The 26,359-nt window shown below is 36.4% G+C and overlaps 1 protein-coding gene across 4 annotated transcripts in view; it reads right to left on the bottom strand.

Moving 5' to 3' along the window:
* Positions 1-26,359, bottom strand: part of MAP4K4 (mitogen-activated protein kinase kinase kinase kinase 4) — a 161,752-nt gene that overhangs the window by 25,675 nt on the left and 109,718 nt on the right. For 2 of the 4 annotated variants that reach the window (XM_058185731.1, XM_058185732.1), the window contains exons 8-18: positions 26,221-26,275; positions 24,725-24,803; positions 21,314-21,489; positions 19,580-19,652; positions 17,208-17,418; positions 10,891-11,052; positions 8,496-8,582; positions 7,631-7,858; positions 5,799-5,960; positions 3,492-3,722; positions 2,485-2,591 (exon numbers count right to left, since the gene is read on the bottom strand). In XM_058185731.1, the coding sequence (XP_058041714.1) occupies positions 2,485-2,591; positions 3,492-3,722; positions 5,799-5,960; positions 7,631-7,858; positions 8,496-8,582; positions 10,891-11,052; positions 17,208-17,418; positions 19,580-19,652; positions 21,314-21,489; positions 24,725-24,803; positions 26,221-26,275 (1,571 nt within the window). The remainder of the gene's footprint in view (positions 1-2,484; positions 2,592-3,491; positions 3,723-5,798; positions 5,961-7,630; positions 7,859-8,495; positions 8,583-10,890; positions 11,053-17,207; positions 17,419-19,579; positions 19,653-21,313; positions 21,490-24,724; positions 24,804-26,220; positions 26,276-26,359) is intronic. The other 2 variants (XM_058185733.1, XM_058185734.1) reach the window with 1 other exon arrangement.

Here is a 26,359-nt window from a genome sequence, read left to right as displayed (position 1 = left end):
ATTCACAGGTGGGTTTCAGCAGGTTCTGACCAGTTGTGGAGAACTGGTAGCAGAAATTTTGAGTAGTTCGGAGAATCGGTAGTTAAACTTCTGACTGGCCCCTCCCCCATCTATTCTCTGTCTACCAAGTCCCAGCTGATCGGGAGGAAATGGGGATTTTGCAGTAATCTTCTCCTGGATTAGGAAGGGAATGGGTATTTTACAGTATCCTTCCCCTGGAGTGGGGAAGGAATGGAGATTTTACAGTATCCTTCCCCTGCCACACCCACCAAGCCATGCCCACCAAGCCACACCCACAGAACCAGTAGTAAAAAAATTTGAAACCCACCACTGAAGCAATTGCAAGAACAGGTTTCTGCTAGCCTCTCTCCGGACTTTTAGAAATTGGATGGTGTTCTTGTCCACATTCTTCTTTACTACTAAAAGTATATTCAAACACTATCTCCAAGCTATTATGAAATATGATGCTTCTTTGGGCCTCTAGAATCCAAGCTATTTAGAGTTATACAGGTAGTCCTCAATTTATGACCAGTTGCTTAAGACCTTTCAAAATTACGATGAATTTGGAAAATGCTACTCATGGCCATCCTTGACATTAAGACTTTTGGACTATCCCTGCAATCTCGTGATTGCATTTCAGGTAGTTGGCAACCAGATCCTGTTTATGGCCAGTTGGAAAATCCTATGATCACATGATCATGTTTTGCCACTTTCTGGCAAAAATTGCCTATTGGATAAGATGACTTTGGATTGACGATTATGTGATGTGCTTAACAACCACAATGACTTGCTTAATGACCATCTTAAAAGTGTACATAAAACTGAGTCCAGTCATATATAGTGACTTAATTTACGATCACAATGACTTACAACAAAAATTCTTGGGTCAACTGTGGTTGTAAGTTGAGGACTAGTTGTAATCACAATACTAATGTATGCCAAGAAGCAAATTGGCAATAAATTTAGAAGGGAATATTAATATAATATCAATGCATGAATATGTATCCATTAACATACTTGCTTCTATATTCTGGATCAGTATAAGTTCACAGGATTCTTTAAAGACAGTCCAGATAGAGTACATTACTGTAATCCACTTGTGATATAACTGAGGAAAAATTGGCCATATAATCCACCAACCTAAACTGGAACCCATGGTAGTACAGACTACCATTTCCAACTAATCACATTCAAACATTAGATTATGGGACACTGCAACAGATTGTGAATTTTTCTTTCGTTCTTCTTTTAAAGAGTGTTTGATTTGACCATTGAAAGCTTACTGAATGACTGTAACACAGCTCAATCTACCTCACAGGTTTGTGGGAAAAATTGAACAATGGAATGTTATGTATAGTGCCTTGAGTCTTTGGGGAAAAGGCAGGATTTAAAATAAATGAATAAATATGTTGATCCTGATCTAGCCTGTCACATGATATACGCCTAAAGATCTAGTAATTTTCTTGGGGCTGATGACAAAAGAAAAATAAACTGCTGTGTTGATTGTGGGTCTGGGAAAATGTAGTCTATATTCTAAAATAACCTCTAGGGTCTCTAGAGGTCAAGCTGGAGTCTACAAATGACTAAAGCTAAAATCATCATACCCTTCTTGCCTAAAAAATGAGAAACATCAAAATCTTCCAATATTTTAATATGATGAAATCAAATGAGGGATTTTTTTCGGTGAAAGTCTCACTGCAAATTCAACACATTTATCACCTACTCTTGCAGGTCTCTCATGATTAAATTAGACAATTTAAGCTAATGCAACTATGCATGTGCCTAAGAGACTGATTATACATATAATTCACATTCTCAGTCTGCACAAGCTGACAAAATCACAAAACAGGTATAAGAGACATGATTAGGAACTGCTAAAACTTTGGTATCTGACGGACCAGATGTAAGTTACTTTAACCCATAAAATGTCCCACTTATTTGTCATAATTAAACAGAATTAAATTTATTTATTTATTTATTTATTTATTTTTTCGCATTTGTATACCGCCCTATCTCCCTAGGGACTCAGGGCGGTTCACAGGCAAATAAAAAGGTACATATAAATACAGAATAAAATATCAATTAAAAAACTTATTATTTAAAGAGGAGATTGGTTAAAACTGGCCAATATAACTGGCTTCTGCAATCATTTCTGGTATTTCCATGAAGTTAAATAATAAGTTTAACTCTAATATGAATATCTAAATTATTATTTTTGCTATCATTCTCTGACATATTATATATATTTAAAAAAGAGGCCAAAGCATGATAACCTAGCACAGTTCTTCAGAAGGAAAATGGTGCTGGAAAGTCATTAAGATGTTATTACTTCCTAATGGTATAAATACCCCTTTTGAGATTATTTAGCTATAGCAGACTTTGGCTTAAAAAAAATCAATACCACTCAAATCTTATATTCTGAGTGAACATGGTATGTCCAGTGCACCTCCTTCAATCATGGTGTAGGAAGAAAACATTGCAAACCTTGTGGAGTTTCTTTGACCTGCTTGGTTATTTTGTTGCCCAGTGCTTTGTAGTGGAGAATCTCGGCGAGATAGCACAGGTGATCTGGATGTGGTTCTCACCGGTACCTTATGGAGTGAACAAGTGGGAATAAAAATAATTAATATAGTGTTGCATGGGCAAAACTAAGGTGTTTTTGCTCCTGTGAAAATATACATAAATATATACACAGATATATTACTAAATGTATAAAATTATATTACTAGTATCTAAATAAAGTAATTCTATTGGTTAAAATGTTCACCAACTATAGAACCCATAAACCCAGTTGGACTGCATTTAAAATGCTGAAAAAATAAGACGTTTAGTAAATAGCTAGCATAGACACCAATAACTACCCACTCACAGACAATCAAGACAGAACATAGAACTTTAAAGCAAGGGATTCACAAAGCAATAGGCTACAATAGCATGGGGATTTAGAAAATTAAGCTCTAAGGAACCAACAAATGCTTAGTAATGGATCAGTAAAAGGCAGACTAGGAGGAAAGCAAGATTATATCTGATAAAAGTAAATCACATTAAAACAATGTTTTTGTGGTCAATAATATCTTAATATATTTACTGACTTAAGTTAATTAAAGGAATTTTAAAGAAATAAACTTTTGGCTATGATTTTTTTCTTTGTGCTTTCTTGGATATTACCTTTATAGCATGATAAATATTTTATTTATCAATAGTAGACAGCTTATAAATGTTTGCTGATCTTCAATTTTCTGTTATCATCTACTTCAAAAGGCAAATTCTTATTGGAAAAAAAAGAAACAAGGAAGAGGAGGAGGAGGAAGAACTATTACTATATACTACTCTTAAAAAAAATTCCCGGGTTGGCATATGAACATATTAAAAGCACAAATTGCCTGCTTCTGGTATTCTACAGGTGTGTATTCATTAATTAAAAACCTAGCACATGCCTTCTGTTATTCTTTGGTTTAAAGAAGTCAAACTTCTGTCTTTCTATTTCTTACCCTTGGAGGCACCTCGTCACTGTCTGATCTAGCCCAAGACTTTTGGGTGGGGTCAGGTACCTCAGATTTAGAGTCAGAACTTTGATTTAGCACTTCACTGCGTGAAGGTGGATATGGGTCCTGAGAGCGCAGATGGTGATGTGCAAATTTGGGAGAAGGGTCACTGAAGGAATGGGACCGTGAGACAGGGGGAACATTGTTCTTGAGAGATGCCAGGTGAGACCACTGTACCTTACAAAAAAAACAAAACATAGAACATTCAATGCGTTCTGTACAACTGGCTTTTCTCAATTAAACACAGAATAAAAGGCAAGAAGGATTTAGCTAGCAGGATGGTCACATCTGAGATATGAAGCAAGGCAAGCACATGATGAAATCAATGGGCTTAAAGCAAGGAAAGTGCTTAGAGAACATGAAAAGCTGTGAACGTAGTGTACTGGCATGTCGGAAAGCATATTCTGAACATATAGGTTCACTGGAAGGGAATGACAGCAAATCCCACTTGTTCTAACGTATGGCCAAGGTCCCAAATACGTCGTATACCAAATTTAAAACATCAATAAAAGAATCAAATTTTGGAGTAGTAGCAGAAGTCAAAAAAAGCAACCAAGAAGCCAGTAAATATAATGGCTTTGAAACTATTTATTGGTATATTCAGAATGTGAAATATGTTGAATTTAGGCATTATGGAAGAGTTACATGTAATTACATGAGTTACATGTTTCTTTTTCAGCAAGTATATGTACTAGTTTATATCTGTTTATATATGTGCCCTTGTGAACGTGTGTGTGTGTTTGTGTATACACACTGTAAACACCATACGTACACACTTATGCACATACAAAGATAATGTAATATGTGATATATGCATATACTGTATATATTTTTTGCATATATGCACATTAGAGACCACAGAAATATGATCATATGCACTTTACTATCATGTACAAGGTAAACTTTACAATAAAAATTTATCACTGCACCTGTAGTATTAAACTATGCCCACATTTTTTCTTTAGTATCAGAAGCTGTTCAAACATGAAACCTAAATAAGTTTCATAGAATTTTAGAAAGAAAAGGATGACTAAAGGAAGTTCTTGTAAATTTAGAACTGTCCATAGCATAAATATATTACATAAAATATATTTTAGAAGAGTATAATGATTTTAAAAGAACTTTCTTTTAAATAGTTTTTAAAAACTGAACACTCTTATCTACCACAAATATTCATAACTAGCTTATATTTTCTGAACATAATTTCCCCAAAAGATTTCCAACATTTTCCTAGTTAGAAATAGTTGGGTATTTTTGATGATTACAAGTACCATATGGTACTGTTTTGACTTAGTACTGCCAACTGTCAACATAAAGGTACAAAAAAAAACCATATATTATTTTACAAAGACAAACTTATCAGATGGATCTATACAAAAATCTGTAATTGTTTTTAAATACACAGTAAACTATATCATTAAATCTGTCTCTTGGAGAGATCATTGTCTCTCCAAAGTTATCTTGAGAAAGCAAGCCATATTAGGAAATTGATCACACATTGGTCATTAGATGCTGCTTTAAGATTGGAAATTGTGTCCACCTGCTTGAATTTTCTCATTGAATTTTCTCATCAGTATTTTCATTCTACCAGAGCAAGCTTGCTTTTAAATGGAGTATAGAAACAAAATTAAATGTTGTTTCATTTCATTTTCACTTCCATTTAATTAAATTGGAATGAATTAATACACTTAATGATTAAGTCAGGTACTTAACAATAGTCCCCAGTACATTAAATATTGTGTTTTGATAGCAACCTCTGGAGGACTCTAGGTACTGCATTCAAGGCTTTCAGAAACTGAACATGTCCCTGAGGCAGAAATTGTGTCCCTTTCCCCTAGTTAATTAAACTATTATCTCAAGAATGCTGTATAAAAATGCATTAAACAGGAGCAAGATTCTATTTTATCCACTGCTTATGCATGCCATGAAAAATCAATTTTATCAAATGGAAAAGGAGGTAGAATTTTTCTTTCAAAATATCAAATTCAGAAGGAATTAAATAAATTTTCAAGAAATGCCAAGAAAAGATATGAAAAAATATGCTTTTTACTGTGAGTACATATGTTAATGGAGTGTTAGTTAGCCTATCAGGGAGAAGAACAAGAGTCCCACACAGAAATACGGAAAAGTGTTTTCTATTAGGGTGTCATACATATACCAGTGTAATATAATCTGTTAGTTTTCATATATGTGACTTCCCAACTCTTTCTTGCTCTTCCCATCCCATCATCATACATTTCACAAAGATTTTACCTGCGATTCCATTGGTTTTTGCAATGATGGCTGAACTGGCTCGGAATTTCCATTTGAAAAGGACTCTGATCTTGAAGGCACTGGTGGATCTAACACTTTGCTTCCCTGTTTAGAATGGGCTTCCGGGGAGCTCTGGTTGTTCTTTCTATATCTGTCATCAACCTGGGGAGAAAAAAAGCCATATGTAGACTCAACTGACATAGTAAAAAGATGATTCTTAGAAATTGCAATTAAATTCTTCCAGAGAAACTATAAGCATCATGTTTCTGATCAACTCAACAGATTGCACTCACTACAAATAACAGTGGTAATCTAGAATCCCAAGCTTATTATCCAGCTCCCAGCCCAATAAGACAGTATGCTCATCTCTACTACTGTCCATTGCTCTTTAAGATTGGGATGGATTACACTTTAAATACAATAAAATAAATACATTTTCTTCCATATAATGGTCAGTGTCCAGCATCAGTTCAACATGCTAGGATTAATGTTAACCTGAAGATATCACATGATTCTTGTGAAAAATATGTTTTAGTGAAAATTATCCCAACAGTACCTGTTGGGTATCCCAAGGGTACTTTATTTGGACTTGGAAATTAAACAAGGTTGAAGCTTGTTAGAACTTGGGCCCTGGAGTCTTGTGATGCTTTCTAAAAGCCTTAAGTACAATCCTCAAATTTCTCCAGAAGTTGTTCCAAAAATGTAATCTTTAATGTAGTAATAAAGTTGCACCCAAAACATGTTTATACATCCATGAAACTATTTGGTAAATTGTCACATTATCATCAGTTGTATTATGGATTAATATAATAGAAAATCTTTATTGAGATCATTGGTATAATATAAATTATGCTATAATACAATAGTCACTAATGAATGGTGTGTAGAAGACCTCTACTGTGTTATTTTCTGGCCATAAAATATATAAGGGAAAGGTAAAGGTGCTCCCGCACATGCATGCTGTTTTTTTCTGGCTCTAGGGATGGTGCTCATCTCCATTTCTAAGCTGAAGAGTCACTGCTGTCCGAAGATGTCTCCATGGTCATGTGGCTGGTATGACTAAATGCCGAAGGCACATGGAGCGCTGTTACCTACCCACCAAAGTGGTTCCTATTTTTCTACTTGCATTTTTTACATGCTTTCAAACTGTTAGGTTGGCAGAAGCTGGGGCAAATAATGAGAGCTCACTCCATTATGCAGTGCTAGGGATTTGAACGGCTGAACTGGCAATCTTCTGATTGAAAGGTCAGCATCCTAGCCACTAAGCCACCACATCAATAACATAAATTAGATGTCTCCCTTTCCATCTTTACTAGGCTTTATTTAATCCAAATTCTACCAGTCACGACAGACCTCTCACTGCTAAAAGTTAAGAAAATTGATTTGTACATTCACTAGAGGTTCTTTTTCAGAAGTGACTGCAACATAGCAATTGGTAATCAATTTCATGTGACTTTAGTGTAATATTAGTGAAATTTCAAATAAATTTCATATGACTTTAGTGTACTATTATAGCTATCTTATCTATTGTTTTGAGAAGTGAAGAGATTTTATGGGCTAAATTGCTGGTCCCTGATGTATTTTTCCTGGGTAAACCTCAAATATAGAAATTGGTTACATGCCACCTGCTGGTGCTCTATGAAAGGAAAGACACCATACAGGGTATACATTCTGTAAAAGTATATTTAAAAATTATCCTTTTCCTCCAAGACGGGTAATGGGACACACTCATCTTCCTCTCTTGACATTCTTATGGGAAGGTGGTCTTTATATACATTCTGATAGATATTTTAAAAGCAACACTGGTTCTAATATCTTGAGATAGAATTTACCTCCCGTGGCCTTTCAGTAGGCTCATAATGGGATTTAGGCTCTGGGGTATGATAGTTTTGTTTATTCCTTTCTTGCTGCTGGAGCTGCTGTTGCTGCTGCTGTTGCTGCTGCTGTTGCTGCCTCCTGTGATCATGCTGAAGTGACAAAAGATATGCCTGTTCCTGTTGCAACTGACGTTGAAGCCTCTCTGCTTGTCGGTGTTCCTCCATCTCTCGCCATCTGTATTCCTTTGAGAGAACAGGTCAAAATATGAACACCACGTTGGCGGGCACTTGCTTATCTTCTGGCGGTTATACATTTTGCTGCAGTTCCAATGTGAGTAAATATACCAAACTTCAAAATTACATTCAAATAGAGCACATGTTTTCCCTTAATTTATAAAACATTTTACGCTACACTTAACAAGATTCAGTACTTACAGGCATAGTATTATTTAACCTACTGTGATCGGCACAGTCATAAATCTATTTTGCCACTGAAGGGTAGAGTGGTTTCGTTGTGGTGGGGGGAATGGGAGGGCCAAAAAAAACACAATACCCTGACTTTTATATCCAATATTTAATAAAATAACATGGCCTGCACTCTAGTTCTTTTGAGAAGGGTTGTTCAGAAAGTCAATTACCAAACCGGAACTTATTTAACTTAGGGAGGGGAAAAAATCTTCACTGATTGGCTTGTCAGATCATCATACAGCATGGTTCACATAGGTCTGCCAGCCCATCCACACTGTAGGATGATTAGCTCTTGTGCCAGGCTCTACTGTGCATAAAGTTCAGCTGTGTCCATTTAAAGACAACCTGGGACACCGGTCAGAGAAAGCAATCCCGAATAGTAGCTACTAACAAAACAGATACGGTGCTTTACCAGTAACATGGCCTGCTCCTGGAGCAGCTGCTGCTGAAGAATTTCCAGGTGCCGCTGCTCCTCTTCTAGCTGTCGCCTGATATACTCCTGTCACATAGAAATTACCCAGCAATAAAATTGTTCACAACAGGAATGTAACCAAAGCACCTGAGTACAACACCACACAAAAGAAAAAGAAAAACGCCACCTATCCCAATTCACCTTCAGGTGACAATTCAATAATAAATTTAATAATGGGACTCCCTAAAGAACAATTAAATAAAACCCTATCAGCTAAAGTAAGGACTGAGCAAAATCCATTATAGACCCTCCCTCCAAAAAATTAACTGAAAAGAGGAAAAGAAATTGTGGCCTAGGAAAAGCTAATCTTGCCTGTAGAATTTTGACTTAAAAACAAGCAAATGAATTTTAAAAAACAGGTTGGTAGTTAATACTAGCAAGTCTTATCAACACAGCCAACACAAAATCACATGCATTTTTAATAACAGAATTAGTTTTGCACCTTAAGATGAACCATGAGCAACAACTAGAGCCAGGCTTAGTTAAGGCATCCCTTTTGCAAGCTTTCTACCAAAAAGATCTGTCAGTTAGAACCTTAACCTCAACTATAAACTGATCCTAGCCTCATCATCAACGCAGACAATGCCAATCTGAAGTATGTAGTGGTTATGACAGAACATAAAAAAACATCCACTAGAGAAAGATATAACTCCAAATGCATTTTCAGTGACACTCCAGAAGTCTGGATTCCTAAGCCAAGTCAAAATATGCAGCAACATATCCAAAGCTAAGAACATCCTGTCGTGCAAATTAATGAGGGAAAGTAAACACATGCACTCAAACACACATGAAAAGACAGTGAACACAAAAGGAATTAATGACGCAATGCAATGGCAAAATGAGACTGCTTGAAATCTTACGAGACAAAATTAAAAAAAAAAAGGTGCATACAAGCTTGTTATACAATCCTGGCATACCCAGAATTAAGTGGAGTTAACATTTTGTAGCGATATGGGTTTTTTAAAAATAAAATCTATCAATGCCAGCAATACAGGTAGTCCTTGACACTTCACCACAATCGGGATCAGAACTTTCATTGCTAAGTGATGTGGCTGATAAGTAAGTTGCACCTAATTTTACGACTTTTACTATGCTCAAGCAAATACTGTAATTATTAGGTGAATCCAGCTTCTCCCATTGACTTTGCTGTAGTCCTGGGAAAGTCATAAATAGCAATCACATGACTCTTGGTCACTGCAATCATTGTAAATACATGCCGACTGACAAGCACCAAATTCTAATCACGTGATCACAAGGATGCTACAATGGCTACTAAGTGTGAGGCCCAGTTGTAGGTCATTTTTTTCATTTGCGTCATAACTTTGAACAGTTGTTAAACAAATGGTTGTAAATCATGGACTACCTGTACATTTTGGAAAGTGTGTGTTAACAATACATCTCTAGCTGCATGCAAACAATGGCAGATGGTTGATGCACTTCTTCAGCTACATGAAAATATGGTTTCCTAAGACCCAATTAAATTACTCAGGGAGAACATCTTTTTATCTGTTTTACACAACTGACTGTTACTGCACGTGTATTTCCCAAAAATAACTTGGGAAATTTTTTTCTCCAATCTAGCCCTCTCCAAATGCATTTTCACCTAGCAGTTCTGAGAACTGCAGTTCTAAACTTTCTGGAAAATGCCAAGTTCAGAGAAGCTAAACTACACTGTTAAGTGCAGTATCACATACAATTCTAAAACAACATTTCTATTATTATGTATTCTGCAAAATTCCATTATATATTACATGTTATTTGACATCAAAGCCCAAATAAACTTTATAGCAGAATACAATAAATTTTAAATAGCACAGTGATGTTCTTAAAGCTTAGTATATTTTTCCAATATGAATATCCCCAATTTCTGTCTTATATACAAATTATATTTCAAACAGGCAAGATTTGTGTATGAGACTGAGAAACTAATATAGTTTTTTCAAAGATCCAATATTGATAATGAATACATTTAAATCATTTAAATAAAGTCATTTGCTTCAGTATAAGCAGATAAAGTAAGTCTATTGCTATATTTTACATGTTGTGACTTTGTGGAAGAAACTTACTGCCCGGAATCAGGAAGACGGAATCCATCGTAAAATATTAGTTCAGATTTTCCCATATTCCTAACCAGGTCCCCCAAACTAGTGTTCTCTTAATAGTCTGCAACACTGCTACATACCCTAGTCATATAGGGAATGACTATACTAATACACTATCCAGACTGATGGAAAATATTTTTTTAGGCTGTATCCAATAGTTTCCTTAGTGTCTTCTATAGTAAAGAGAAGGAAGAGAAAACATACATAATTGATTCACACTGTTTCAGGTTTACCTGCTCTCTCTCCACTCTTCTCTTCTCTTCCTCCGCTCTTCTCCTTTCCTCTTCTTCCTTCCGCCTTTTTTCCAGCTCCTCCAATCGTTTTTTTTCTTCCTGTTCTCTCCTCCTCTGTTCCCGTTCTTGCTGTCTTCTAACTTCACGCTCTCTTCTCTGTTGCTGCATTTCAAGTAACAGTGAATATAGTAATCTCTTTCTTTTATCAACTGATCAAATCAGAATACAGAACCTATGGATTCTATTGCATAATCCAGCATAATCAGTAGACTGGCAATCCAGCACCATTTAGAAGGGTGGCAGTCAAATTTCATTTTTCATTGAATCAGGATTATCTGAGTAATTTTTAGAAATGCGCTTCTACAATTACAATTGCTAATATTTTAAAATGGTTGGCTACCATGTGGGAAAATGTGAATACTATGCTTGTCAATAAGAAATCACCAAATATAGGAAAAGTACTAAAATTGCTTCCATACAGACAGTGCAAGGCTGTCATCAGACACTTGTTTCTAGCAATTTCATGAACCAGATAAACAAAGAATTTCTCCTAAGCATTTGGACTAAGATGTCAGCAAGTTCCACTAGTTAACTGATGACTGATATAATGTTTGTTTTTTTCAACCTTGGCTATTTGGATTGCTATTAATAATTTTATTCTATTTGGTTTTTAATTTTTGTACACTATCCAGAATTACCTAAGGCTATTTTAAAAGATAAAAGTAGTTCATTTTATGCTGAAAACTGCAGGACTAAAAGGGACAAGATCAAAACCATGAATATATACTGACAAACCCTATTTCAGAGTCAGGAACGTCTGCAAGAATATAGACTGAAACACAGAATAATCAGTTCCTTAAGGAAATGCTTTGTGTTCAGGTGAATTAGTCTGTGCTTCATGGATTAACTGGCAGGTGATCTACAGAGAGATCACAGGAAAACAGACATGGAGAGATGAAAGCCTCCTACTAAAAAGGAACTGAAAATATAACTAAACAGTCAGCAGCTATTCCTGAAACAAAGTGCCATTCTTTTATCCTAGTAGAAAACTTCCTGAGGCAGCCAAAATCTTTATTCATAGAATCATGGAATATAAGGATTTGAACAGACCTTGTTCAAACCTTTTAGCTCATGAATCCACAATTACAGCATTCCTGGTAGACAGTGAACCAGCCTAAGTAATTCCAGTGAAGCAGAATCCACTATTTCACAGGATAATTTGTTCTCCTGGTGAATAGTTCAAGAATAAATAATTTTTTTCTCCCGATTCCATCTAAAATCTACTTTTATTTTTAGTTTGTCTCTGTCTTCTGGCATGATACTGGACAATTCTTCCACTTTTCTACTTGATCCTTCTTCTAATGCTTTCACAATAATCATATTTTCCTGCAGTCTTCTCTCTCTAGTGATTCCTCATAAATTGTTCTTTTCTTGGACTAGAAGACCTCCAAGGTCCCTTCCAATTCTGTTATCCTGTCCTGTCCTGTCCTGTCCTATTTTTATTCTTGTTCCTTTTATTCTTGTTACATTCTGTCCTGTCCTGTTTTTGTTCTTGTTCCTGTTACATACATCTAGAATTCTGCAATCCTTATCATCTTGATTTCTCTCCAATGAATATGCTCCAATTTGACAATCCCCTTTCTAAAAAGTAGGGTTGAAGATAACACATCCACTGATGTGTGGTATTATGTGTCTACTACAGTGCTTTTTGCCTGATGCCTGTTGCTATTTGCAAATTGAATCACTGTCCCCTTGAAGCACCAATACTACTAGACAGAACAGGAACAGAGTCTACTATGTTTGCCTATATAAAGACTGTAGTGGTGTTGTTCGTCACTGTTCATACTTGGCTGTGGTGAAACAACATAGTCTTACTTTGATACGGTCACGGAAGTGTTCTGATTTGCTCTGTCAAACTAAAAGGCCACCCAAATTCAACTGAATGAAGCAATTCATGGGCTTCAGAATACTTCTGGCCAGTACAGAGGTTTCTCTCAGACTATTCATGTAACACTAATTGATATAGTGTGGAAGACTTTTGGCATGTTGTGAGAGTGGACTAGGCTAGACACCCTTAGTGCACACTGATGACAATCCTAGAGCATTTGCTGAAACTAAATGGTGAGTATAATCTCATCTACTCATAACAACTCACCCTGCCTTACTATTGGAATAACTGATTGTTACAGCAGATTGAAGGACCTCTTCCTTAGGAAGCATGTGACTGGGAAGAGAGGAAGAAATTCTGAAAAGTAAGACCTGTTAATACTGTAGAGTTTCTAAACATTATTATCTCACACCCTTCCATTTTCAATTTCTGCATTCATTTCATAGAACCACCAGTGTATAATGAAGAGAGCCTTCAGCATCAAAAGGAAGATCCTCTGCTAAAAGATGTGGTACCTGAGATAAAACCAAGGAGTTGAACCAAGCATAAAACTGAACGGAGTCACTCTTGCAAGAAATTGGGTACTATTATTTGTTGGTTTCTATAAGAAAAAAAAACCACTTAACATTTGCTTGTCCTAAGGAAAGAAATGAGCATAAATGCCATATTTCACCAGGAAAAATGATGGTATGTGCTATGCAGGCTTGATTATTGACAACCCTAAAAGAAAAACTGCTACCTTATATATAGCAATAGCAATAGCACTTAGACTTATATACCGCTTCACAGTACTTTCCAGCCCTCTCTAAGCGATTTACAGAGTCAGCATGTTGCCCCCAACAATCTGGGTCCTCATTTTACCCACCTTGGAAGGATGGAAGGCTGAATCAGCCTTGAGCCTGGTGAGATTCGATCTGCCAAAACTGCTGGCAGCCGGTGATCAGCAGAAGTAGCCTGCAGTACTGCACTCTAACCACTGCACCATCACGGCTCTTATCCTTCATCCCAGTGTATTCTCAGCCTTTTTTTGTCAATACTCAGAACTGCCCTTATGAAGCATCTATCAATGTAGCCTGGCAAAGGTTACTGAAAATGAAGCACTTCTGTCACCTTACAGACAAGAGAGGAAGGACAACTTCCTTCCTGGCTTAAAAACTAGCCAGTTAAAATATCAGATCTTATTTCAGTAGTAGGAACTGTTTGAAAACTTCACCTAAATCATTAGCTGAATAATAGTTGTTAAATATAAGGTCCTTCTTCAGTTGGACAAAAGGTAGATATAGACTGATGAGTCTGAGTAACAAACAAAAGAATAATCTAAAATAAACAAGTCATAGTGGTCATTCTGTTGTGCTTCTGAACCACATAATATAGAAAGTACCAATATCAATCAATAGATAAAGATTTACTTGCAGACATGAGACATGTGAAATAGTATTAAGATCACATGTTAGAAAGTGGAGCTTTCTCAAATACTGAGGTACCTCTTGCCACCATGAAAAATCTTAGATAGTTGATGCAACAGTGAACAGAAGCAGTATCATTACTTGCCAATTAGGTGAAGATGACAATGGAATTATCAACTTTGAATAGTTTTAGAAAACTCCCAAAGTTGCTCTATAGGAGGAATTTATTATGGATTTATAGAATATTTTAATGCAATGATAACAACATCCTAAGAAAGTCCACTTTTGCATTTAGAAAAGAAAGACGGGGTCAGCCCCAGCTTGGTGGCTTTTCAGGCATGACCAACAAATCAACATGCTGAGGAACAACTTAGAGGGCATAGTATACACCAAGTGCTAATTTTGTGGCTCTGCTGTTAAGTGAACACACTGAAGTGCTAAATGAAGAGATATTGCTCTTCGTCAGGAAAATAAGGAAAAATTTTCCAGAGATTTTTGTTACCATATGCTCACTGAGTATGCCAATACTATAATTAATTGGACCAACTTTGAACCAGAGTTATGAGGTGCTCCATTTGTTGCTGCAACAGGAATGCCTGTGCAAGAGATATAATCTCCAGAGCCCATAGAGCTTTTCTACCTGTAAGAATCAGATACATAACACTTAAAATTGAAAAGAAAATTACTGGAGAGCTTGAGTGAAAGAAAACTCACAAATTCTCTGAAAAATATAATCCTTTTCATCAAAAACATAATCCTTTAAAAAAATCTTTAATCAAATTGATCCAAAGTTTCTACTGTCAATTTCTACTATCAGTTACTGCTTCATAAAGTCTAGGTTTACATTCTGATTTACATTCCATTTTACAGTGCTTCTAAAAATATAATTAACCCCAATCCTATTATATGAGCTTCCTGTCCAAAAGACTCTCTTTATCAAATGACCAACATTGGTCTATCCACCCACACATCTATTCATTTATCTACCTACCAGTAAACACACACATCTACCCTTAAAACACCACTAACATTCTTAACAATCTCAAACTTGATAATCTTTTGTATTTCTTCCGATTTACCTAACTTTTTAGGTATTTCTGTATAGATTTATTAATAGCCTTTTTCAAATGTAACATTTCCCTTCGGCAGAAATATCCTACACTTAGTAAGCAATATGATTACTAGGAAATGACCCTTCTTTTAAAATGAGATTGTATCAAGCTTGCGAAATATGCATTTAGTAATAACAAGAGCACTTAGACTTATATACCGCTTCACAGCCTTCTCTAAGCAGTTTACAGAGTCAGCATATTGCCCATAACAATCTGGGCCCTCATTTTACCAACACTGGAAGGATGGAAGACTGAGTGAACCTTGAGCGAATCAGGATCAAAGTCTTGGTAGTTGGCACAATCAGCCTGCAATACTGCATTCTAACTACTGTGTCGCTATGGCTCTTAATCTGATGAAGGCTTCTATCCTCTAAAACTGAATTGATGATTCATATAGTAGTTTTTCATCTTTTTTACAGTAATAATTGTATTCTTCCAAAGAGATAAAGATTTGATTGCACTTTGAATGGAAGTGTGTGTTCCCTTCTACTGTCTATTTCTCAAGGGGATCCAGAATTCAAAAGAGATGCCTATAATTTTGTTTTTCATTGTACTTTTTGCGCTAAAAATTTTTGGTGTCTTTTAAATCTACCAGGTAGGTATATATGCCTAAATCTACATACATATTCATGAATTCTATCCTGTAAAAACTTTTGAATCAGGTGAAATCATTTTTGTTCCACAAATCTCTAATGTTTTTTTAAAAAAACAGATATATTTTATAGCAGTAAAAAGCACCATTTTATGGGGATGCAAGCATGTATTTGTGCTTTATTTTAATAAACTCTGCAGTCACTAAAAATTATAATTTAAATAATGTGTGTATTTTTCTACTTATACCTGGTGCTGAAAGGCCAATAAGGGATCCTTCTTAAAATAAACATGGATTTATTTAGTCTGAGATTGTGATACTTTAAAATGGACCAAAATAGTATCAGATCTTTAATCTTCAGTTTAAAAATAAGGGCACACTCAAATGTTTTAAGTATTCTGATTAAAAATTCTAAAATAGTTTCAGCAGTATGTATTAATTAATCAAATTTATATTTGAATTTGTTCCTGTAATATTTAATTCAGTAACAACTGGATAGCAACATTAGCAACTGCGGGGTCTGCAGGAAAAACAATGAGACGCTGTTGTTTGTTTTTTCCAGCCTATTTATGCAAGACTACAAAGGCAAAAATGAACATACAAAATCTTCCAGATCAGGGAAATAGCAAATCCCTTAAGAAAGTCATTTGGCATTTAGTAAACTGCAAAAACGTTAATTGTTACTAACTCTTTTCAGGGATCAAAGTGGAGAAGCAAATATGAAGTTGTGTTATTTCAGATTTAACGATAAACAAATATTGTGTAGTTATTCTTATTGTATAAAACTTGCAAGTATGAAAAGTCTAGGTATATATAATATTTTTGTTACTTCATTTTGTTTCCTTTTCCAACTCTTTCCTTTTTCTATTTTTTTCTCTTTTGTTTGATTATATAAATACGGGCGAAAAAAGTTTTTTTTTAAATGAATAATCCAGCTGCTATGCTATATAGGGATTTTTTTAAACCTGGGATTATTGTTATTACATGGCTAATTTTATTAGCTCATGTAGTATCCTATCGACAGCCTATATGACATCAGAAAATCATCAAACTATTTTTCCATTCCTATCCTACCCATACCTTCATACTTAAATTCAATTTTGCAGAAGGGATTCAGTATTAAAAAGCAAGCAAATCCTCATGGGAATTGCAGTTTCTAATACCAAACACTATTGCTCCATTGAAGAATTCTGGCACTGAGTGATAAATTCTGACATCTTCATGCAGTCATTTAATAGATTCTAAATTCAATCCTTTGGTTCTTGAACAAAAGACAATTTTAAAAAAAGTGTGCCTTTTCAACCTTGACCCATTTCTACCTCTTCTAGTCTCCTCCTTTGCTCTTTCTGCTGTTCAATGCGCTTTTGTCTCTCTGCCAGCAGCTGCCGCTTGTATTCCTCCTGCTCGCGGAGCTGCTGTTCCTGTAGCAGCTGTTGCCTCCGAAGAGCCTCAGAACGCTCCTTGTTTTCCTGCTGCAATCTCAGGAAGTCACGTCTGAGGGTAGATTCTCCAGGCACATTAACAATAGAACTGCATGAGAAAAAAAGGTTAAGTCTAAGCAAATAACTAAACAAAGGTTGGAAACTTTTTTATTTTTACATCTTCCGTGTTTTTCTCACAAACACTAGAAGCACAGTTGTGCTTTTTGGAAACATGGTAGAGAAATACAAGAGAGTCAAGCCAACAGAAAACAAAGCCTCATTTTTGTTTAGAAATTTGAATATTTCAAAACTTACAAAAGGAAAACAGAAAAATGCCTGAATTTTAGTATTTAGCAGGTATAGGTAGTCCTCAAATTACAACCACAATTGAGCCCAAACTTTCTATCGCTAACTGACACAGTTAAGTGAGTTTCATCCCATTTTATGACTTTTCTTGCCACAGTTGTTAAGTGAATCATTGCAGCTGTTAAGATAGTAACATTGTTGTTAAATGAATCTGGTTTCTCCATTGACTTTGGTTGTCAGAAGGTCACAAAAGGTGATCATATGATCCCAGGACACTGCAACAGTCATAAATATGAACTAGTTGCCAAGCATCTTAATTTTGATGATGTGATCATTGGGATGTTGTAGCGGTGCTATATATGAAAAAAGGTCACATTTTTCAGTGCCTTTGTAACTTTGAATACATGTGAAGGACTACCTTTATTGATTATGTAGTATCAAGCAACTCTGTGTTTTGACTATTTATTGTGACTCAGGTTAAGTTCTCAAGACATATCCAAGGTCTGAGCAGTCAAGATCTTCCTACTAAGTAATCAATGATTTATTTAGTCCTTGACTTATGACTGTAATTGAGCCCAGAATTACAATCATAATTATGTGGTCATTAAGTTGAAGCATCCAAATAATTTTTCAGTGCTTTTCACAGCAGTTGTTAAGCAAATGTGGTAATCGTAAAGCAAACCCATTCATTTGAATGGGCATTTGAATGAACCAGTAAAAAACATCATTAATTGTGAACAAGGGACACACAACACACTGCCTATCATAATGCTGACCTGCATGATATGGACCTGCATGAAGACCAATTACAATAACCACAAAACATCCATTCTAAATAATGGCTCCTTGTATCCTTTTAGAGAAGATTGCATTACAGATATTGAAGAACTTAAATAGTATTATTGTATACTGTCATTCTATAAACTACTTTAGAAAAGCATTGTTCTAATTTCTATTGTTAAAAGGCTACCACAAAGCTAAAGAGCTTCACAACTATATAGTGATTTATGCTACATAAATCATTCTCTGTGCTCTACCTCTAAAACAGCTTCTGCAACCTCCAGATACTTCGGCATGTTGGCTCAGATTACTTATAAAAGTATAAGACTGTTATGGTGAACCTATGGCACATGTGCCAGAGGTGGCACACAGCGCCGTCTTTATGGGCACGTGAGCCATCACCCCAGATCAGCTCTGTTGCACTTGCACATGCGCCCCTCCCATTGGCCAGCTGCTCTTCTGGTCTCTGCCACACATGCGCAGGGGAGCACATATGCTGTCAGGCCTGGAAGCCATCTTTTACCTTTGGTCTTCAGGCCTGCCACATTTACTGCTGTGGGAAACTGGGAAGGGGGATTGTATGGAGCAGGGGTGATATATAGTCATAATAACATGGCATCTCCAGTTGAGACGGTGCTTTGATTGGACCATGTGGTGAACTTGTGCGTGCTGGGCAGGAACTTGAACTTTCCTTTGGGTGGGGAAAACCTGGAAACTTGCAGATTCAGGTTTCCCCAGATGTGCCAATATGACATCTCTAATAAAATGGAACCTTGAGGAATGGCAAGCCTCCGAGTTTTTTTCCGTTGGGGTTGTTACTTGGAATCCTGACCCACGCATGTGCAGGGCACATGCGGGAGGTCATGTGCAGGATGCATGAGGGGCTGTGCATGTATGTGCGGGGGCAGGGCGCATGCTGGGATGCATGTAGGGAGCCACGCACGCATTGCATTTTGGAGATTCGCGTGCACGCGCTTTGGGCACCTTGTCCGGAAAAGGTTAGCCATCACTGGTATAAGATCTCTGAATATACCAGGTTGTCAAAGACTCTGAGATATTTACCTATTTATCAGATTTAGATATTTGAGATATTTACCTGTTTATCAAATTTAGATACCATACATCTCATTCACAGAGATAGTCATAATACAGTTCTCACTAGCCCAATACCACGATTACAATACCTTGGTTCTCCTTCTTGTTCAGGCACTTCCTCCTCCTCTTCTTCACTTCCACTATATTCATATTCTGTTTCATCTGACAGAAATTGGAAATAAACAATGGCAACAAATCTCTTCAAGCAAATTCCATGAAAAGTAATTTTGTCCACAAATAAGTCTTAAAAGCTTTCAGGAATAACATGTTTAAAATTTATAGAATTCATATGAAAAAGTGCTTTTGTATGGTTTCCTTATGAACTTTAGAGAAAAGGCCCATAAACTAACACCAAGTTATTTACGCAAACTTAAAGTTGAAATTTAAGAAGACTTCACTCTTCTATGTCGTTACATGATAGTGCTACTTCTCAGGTTCATCTGTATAGTTCATATAGAATAGTCTACATCAAGGGAATAGACTTGCTGTTATTTAAATATTAAAATTTTATACTGGCCCGTTTTTAAATATTACAGCAAGTAAGACAACTCTCTTGGTCACTTGACACGGGATTGAAAACTAGGATCTTCAGATGCAAAGTGTTAGTACCAATCATTTTTTTGACCCTCCATATCAGGGGTAGTCAACATTTTTATACCAACCACCCACTTTTGTATCTCTGTTAGTAGTAAAATTTTCTAACCGCCCACTGGTTCCACAGTAATGCGCTGTGTATCATCGTCTGTGCATGCCTCTCGCGCATTGTGGATTGGGTTTGGGGGGGGGGCACCGGCTACCAGCTCTGCTTGTCTGTTACAGCTGGGTGGTTTGGGGGGAGATGCGCGAGCTATTCTGGGACGAGGCTCTTTTGTTTGCGGTCGCACCATAGCGCCATTTAGTTTCATTTATGTAACGTGAACTAAACTTATGCGCAGGCAATACAAATAGTATATTTTCAGATTTTTTTTTTTAATTTGAATTTATATCCCGCCCTTCTCCGAAGACGCAGGGCGGCTTACAATGTGTTAAACAATAGTCTTCATCCATTCGTATATTATATACAAAGTCAACTTAATTGCCCCCAACAATCTGGGTCCTCATTTTACCTACCTTATAAAGGATGGAAGGCTGAGTCAACCTTGGGCCTGGTGGGACTTGAACTTGCAGTAATTGCAAGCAGCTGTGTTAATAACAGACAGACTTAGTCCGTTGAGCCACCAGAGGTCCATAATAATTTAAATTATCATGGGGAATTTTATGAAAACCTAATGAAAATGTTTTTAAATAATGCTATGAAATTTTTTTAAAAAGTCAATTAAATTAAAAAAAAGGAAATTGCTTCAATATCGGACAGCATCAGAAAGCTGGAACGCCCACTAGTGGGCGGTACGGACCAGGCTGACTACCACTGCTCTATATAAACAGAAAACAGCCATGCCAAATAGTTTTCACAATTCCTTTTCTGTTTCCAAAGTAGTCTGCCATAGTGCTAGAAGTGAGGCTGGGTGGAAAAATCACTTATCAGAAATCACAACAAGCAGTTTCCACACATACAATTTATCTTTGATGGTGTATAATTAGTCTACTATATAGTATCCACTGTACTGTTTGCTGAGTACGCATTGCAGAAAAAGTCTTTTGAATTTGCAATTCTGGCTTAACTTTTTCTTTTTCTTCTGATTTCCTTTGTGTCTCCCTTTTGTTCCCATCTATGTTATAAAGGAACTGCTGTCTTTATTGTTTAATTAATTAGTATAAAATTAATGTAGTCTTACATTCTATGTATAGAGAAATGTGATTCTACTTTCAAAAATAAAACATACCTTTCTCTCCTCTCTTCTTCCTGGTTCTGTCTATATGATCTTTAAGCTGGATTCTAACTTGTCTTTCATTTGGTTGATCACGTATAAATGGATGTTTTAACAACTGCTCTGTAGAAGGTCGTTGCATATAATTTTTTACTAAACAGCCTTCTATAAAACTGAAGAACTTCTTTGACCTGAGCAAAATAAATAAATAAATAAAAGAAAGAAATATATATGTCAGTTATTCGGGAAAGTATGGATTTATCAACTAAGAATCCTCTATATGCTAAATACTATATTTATATTTAACATTTAAAATTTTTAGAACAACCAGCAATACAGTGCACATTCTGGGACTCAGATAATTTGCTTCTAATCTACAAATAAAGAAATGTGAATGTTAAGGTGTCAAGAGAGAGTAATCTTAATTATGTTGAAAACCACGTCTTCGGACAAGTCCTTGGAGATATTTTTCACACTACTGAAGAAAAAAAATATTTGTGAAAGAACAGTTTAGCAAAATTGGATCTCCCTCGAGTCTGGGTCAATCTAATTGAGCATGGTTTTAAAAAGAATCTGTGACATTATTACAGAGTGAATTAATTTTGTGAGTAAAATGGTCATTCATGTATGTATGTATGTACACCAGTAGTGGGTTCCACTTACCTTCGCCACTGGTTCGGAACTGTGAGCATGCGCTTTCTTGCTTCGTTCGCACACAGCACTTCTGTGCATGCGTAAAATCTTCTGCACATGCGCAGAGCATCTGTGATGACATCCGGGTTGGTGGCTGCCACTTCCACTACCGGTTTGCCTGAACCGGGGCGAACCGGTAGAAACCCACCACTAGTGTACATGGTAAGAGTTGGTATTTCCCTAATCAGGCTGAACTTAAAAATTATACAGGCTAAATACCAGAATGTGCTCAAGCAATATACATGCACCAAATGAAATTATCTTCCAAGCATTAGAAAAATCAGTCCTCTGTCAAAAGAAATACTGTACTAGTCCAACTGTATTGTTTTCATTGTGTCTACATTTTACTATTATTTTACAACCCATTCTAAGTAAGTACATATAAGTTGTCCATATAAGACAATTATGACAATTGAATCCAAAATTTCTGTTAGTAAATGAAACAGTTATTAAGTGAATTTTGCCCTGTTTTACAACCTTCCTTGCCACAGTTGTTAAGTGAATCACAGTAGTTGTTAAGTTAATAAGATGATTTTTAAGTGAATCTAACTTCCTCATTGAATTTACTCGTAAAAGATTGCAAAAGGGAATCACATAACCTGGCACACTGCAACCATCATAAATAGAGTCAGTTGTCAAGCTGAATTTTGATCACATAACTATATAATAGTCATAAGTGTGAAACAGACATAAGTCACTTTTTTCAGTGCTGTTGTAACTTTGAAAGATCACAAAATGAACTGTTGTAAATTGGGGACTACCTGCACATGTCTATAAAGTCAGTGGTGTGTTGCTCCCGGTTCGCACCGGATTGGGAGAACCGGTAGTGGTGGTGGTGGGAAGCTCCGCCCACCCACCTGGATGCTTCTGTGCATGCACAGAAGCGTCACGCGCAAGCCTGCCCACGAGCGAACCAGTAGTGACGTGTTTTGAAACCTGACCCTGTATAAAGTCATTACTATATGATGGTTACTGCAAATAGTACTTACTGTATATACTCGAATATAAGCCGATCCGAGTATAAGCCGAGGTCCCCAATTTTACCCCAAAAACTGGGGTAAACTGGGGACTCGAGTATAAGCCGAGGGTGGGAAATGAGGCACCTACCGGTTGGGGAAACCCTCCCTCCCTCAGCTGAGAAGGCTGGCGGCTCCCCCGCCCCGCCCTCTCACTGCACCGGCAGGGCTTCCCCGCACCGTCCGGTAAAATGTGAAAAAAAGAAAAAAAAAAAAACCTCGAGTATAAGCCGTATATACTCGAGTATAAGCCGAGGGGCTTAAAAAAAAAAAAAACTCGAGTATAAGCCGTATAGACCCGAGTATAAGCCGAGGGGACGTTTTTCAGCACAAAAAACGTGCTGAAAAACTCGGCTTATACTCGAGTATATACGGTATTTACTAATGAAACAGAATTCTTGGGTTAAAGAGCAGCATAACAGTTAAGTACAATTTCTTTGAAAGGATTACCTTTTTGTATTAAGCTAGAGTCCTTGACTACAATATTACCAGCCTTTCAAGTCTCTGTTTAAACTAATTAAACAAACTATTCAAAGTCTTAAAGAAAAAGGAAGCATCTCAACTTGATATCTGAGTGTATTTTACAGTGAACTTTCATTTCAGTCTTCAAATTAATTCCCATTATTTTTAATATAAGATTTAAAAATCAGCAAACACTACTTGCTGTCAAGGTTAAATTTCACCAAAATTCTGGGTTTAATTTTCCAGTGAGAATTAATGTGCCAATTTGTATAAAAGCAGTTCTACTATAAAAGTATGCTTTCCTTCAGCTGGAAAGAAAAGTAACTGCTCTTTATCTCATTTGTAATTATGATAGTGAAAGCCTCACACATTTTAACAAAGCAATGGTCAAGCTAAAAATCAGTGACATTGTTATTCTGTTTACTCTATTTTAGATAAAAAAATTAAGAGAATTTCTTTCTTTTTTAAAAAAAAAGAATTTCTATTAAGAAATTATAATGACTAAACTATCTGTTAGCATGTCACTATTTAATAATAATTTCTTTGAGCATTATAAATGAAAGTTATTCACCATACTTTGCACCAACCATTCATTCTTTCTCCATCTAACTTGCCCTGCCCTGTGATTCTGGAAGAATGCAAAAGACAAGTATCTGTTATCTGTCTGTCCGCTGTCTGTCTGTGTTTGTGTGTGCCTGTGTGAGTGACTGAAAATGTCTATTTGCATATTCATTTTGTCAGGGGGTTTGTTCATTGGGAGTGTTACTTGGAACCCTGACATATTTCTGAATACATATTGTCAAGATTCATTAGCATAGAAAGCTTATTTTATCTCTCTGTAGATTGCTTTTTACAAAGGTAAATGTTTCCCCTGTCCAGTTGTGTCTGACTTTGTAAGGCGGTGATCATCTCCATTTCTTAGCTGAAGGACGACATTTCTGTGGTCATGTGGCCAGCATGACTATGCACCAAGGCATATGGAACATTGTTATCCTCCCACCGTTGTTATCTACTCGCATTTGCATGTTTTCAAACTTCCAAGTAGCAGGAGCTGGGGCAAGTAAAGGGAACTAGCCGTCACGTGGTGCTTGGGTCTCATATCTGGACGGTTACTGGTCTTTAACTGCTGAGCCATCATGTCCCCTTAAGTTACTTTTTAGGTTAATGTAAAGAAAGCTCTGTCTTGTGACCGAAACTGCTATGGCAAAATCAGAGAAAAAGCAACCTCCCCCCCCCACACACAAATCCCACATACCATTTCTTGGACTTTAGCCGTGGAGGAGGATTTCTGGGAATAAGAAACAGGGCTCTCATTGGATGCATATCACAAAGGGCTAAAAAAAAAATTGCATAGTTGATTTTTCAGCTCTATCGTATTATTGAATTATATCTACATATATTTAACATTGTAAACTAAGCAATGATGGGATTATGACAAGAACAAAAGATTATAAAAATGATAGACCTGACAACCGTAGATCAAAGAGAGGATAGAATCGTGTTTACGCTGAGAGAGGTGCTGTGATTTCAGAGGCACCATCTGTTCTATAAAATGCCTTAGAGCTAAGTATAACAATTACCTCTTCACATAGCTCCTGGAAATTAGAGACCAAACACTCATTTCCTTTGCAAAACAGTATATGAGGGATTTGCCATGTACAATAAGCTCTGTGGCATTCTATAAACACTAAACATTAAGTCTGCTAATAACATAAAATCAGGAATCTAATAGCACCTTTTCTGACTAACAAATTTTATTCAAAGCCATAAGCTGTTTGTCATCAGATGAAGGGGAACATCAAACATCAAGCAGTGTTGAACTGACATACATAAAATGTTTCAGGCAATCTCACAAAGTCTCAACTGCCCACTATGTTGTTGTTTTTTTAACAACAATTGTTAATTGATAAGGTAACTGTAACTTCTCCCACATGAAACATACATCTGTATAACCAACTATTCTCCCATTCCCCACCCACCATCCCTTACTTATTTTAAATTCTACATCAATTCAGACCTTCCATGCATTTGATTGGACTGAAGTGAAGTAAAAGTTCATGCTTTTAAATAAAATGTGTTAGTTGGAAAAGGTGCTACCAGATTAGCTATCTTTTGCCTCCACAGACCAGCATAGCCTTCTTCTTACAATGAATAAGTGTTAACTTATTAAAGGGCTGCGGTGTGGCTCAGGCTGCAAGAAGCCTGTTATTAAAAAAAAACCACAGCTGCCTGCAATTACTGCAGGTTCTAGTCCCACCAGATCCAAGGTTGACTCAGCCTTCCATCCTTTATAAGGTAGGTAAAATGAGGACCCAGATTGTTGGGGGGGCAATAAGTTGACTTTGTAAATATACAAATAGAATGAGACTATTGCCTTCCACACTGTAAGCTGCTTTGAGTCTTCGGAGAAGGGCGGGATATAAATGTAATTTTTTTTAAAAAAACTGTCTCAGAATCAAATACCTCATCAGAAATTTTGCATGGATTTAATATCAATTCAATAATTCTGTATTGCAGGGTTTGTTCTATTGTTTGATTTCTATTGGCTTAGCACAATCACTGCAAAATTAGGCTTTGTCACAGCTACCTAATAATTCTATTTATGGTACCTCATATTTTTTCTGTCTTAGAGTGGGAGGATCATTGTGTTCCCAAATATTCCAAGGGTACATTTAGATTACAAAGAGTAAGTCAAAGAATAGGTTGCATTTCTGAAATCAGATAAATAAATAATATATATGTATCACTTACGGGGAGCGCCTTCTGCCATCTCAATGGCCGTAATGCCGCATGACCAAAGATCACTCTACAAAGGGAGACCATATGTCAGCAAACACATTATCCACTTTTCTCTCAGTCAATTATAGCTCACATATTATAAAGGAAATAC

The sequence above is a fragment of the Ahaetulla prasina genome, chromosome 5 (genome assembly GCF_028640845.1).
Source record: "Ahaetulla prasina isolate Xishuangbanna chromosome 5, ASM2864084v1, whole genome shotgun sequence".
Classification (NCBI taxonomy): domain Eukaryota; kingdom Metazoa; phylum Chordata; class Lepidosauria; order Squamata; family Colubridae; genus Ahaetulla; species Ahaetulla prasina.
This window is presented reverse-complemented; position numbering and strand designations above follow the sequence as displayed.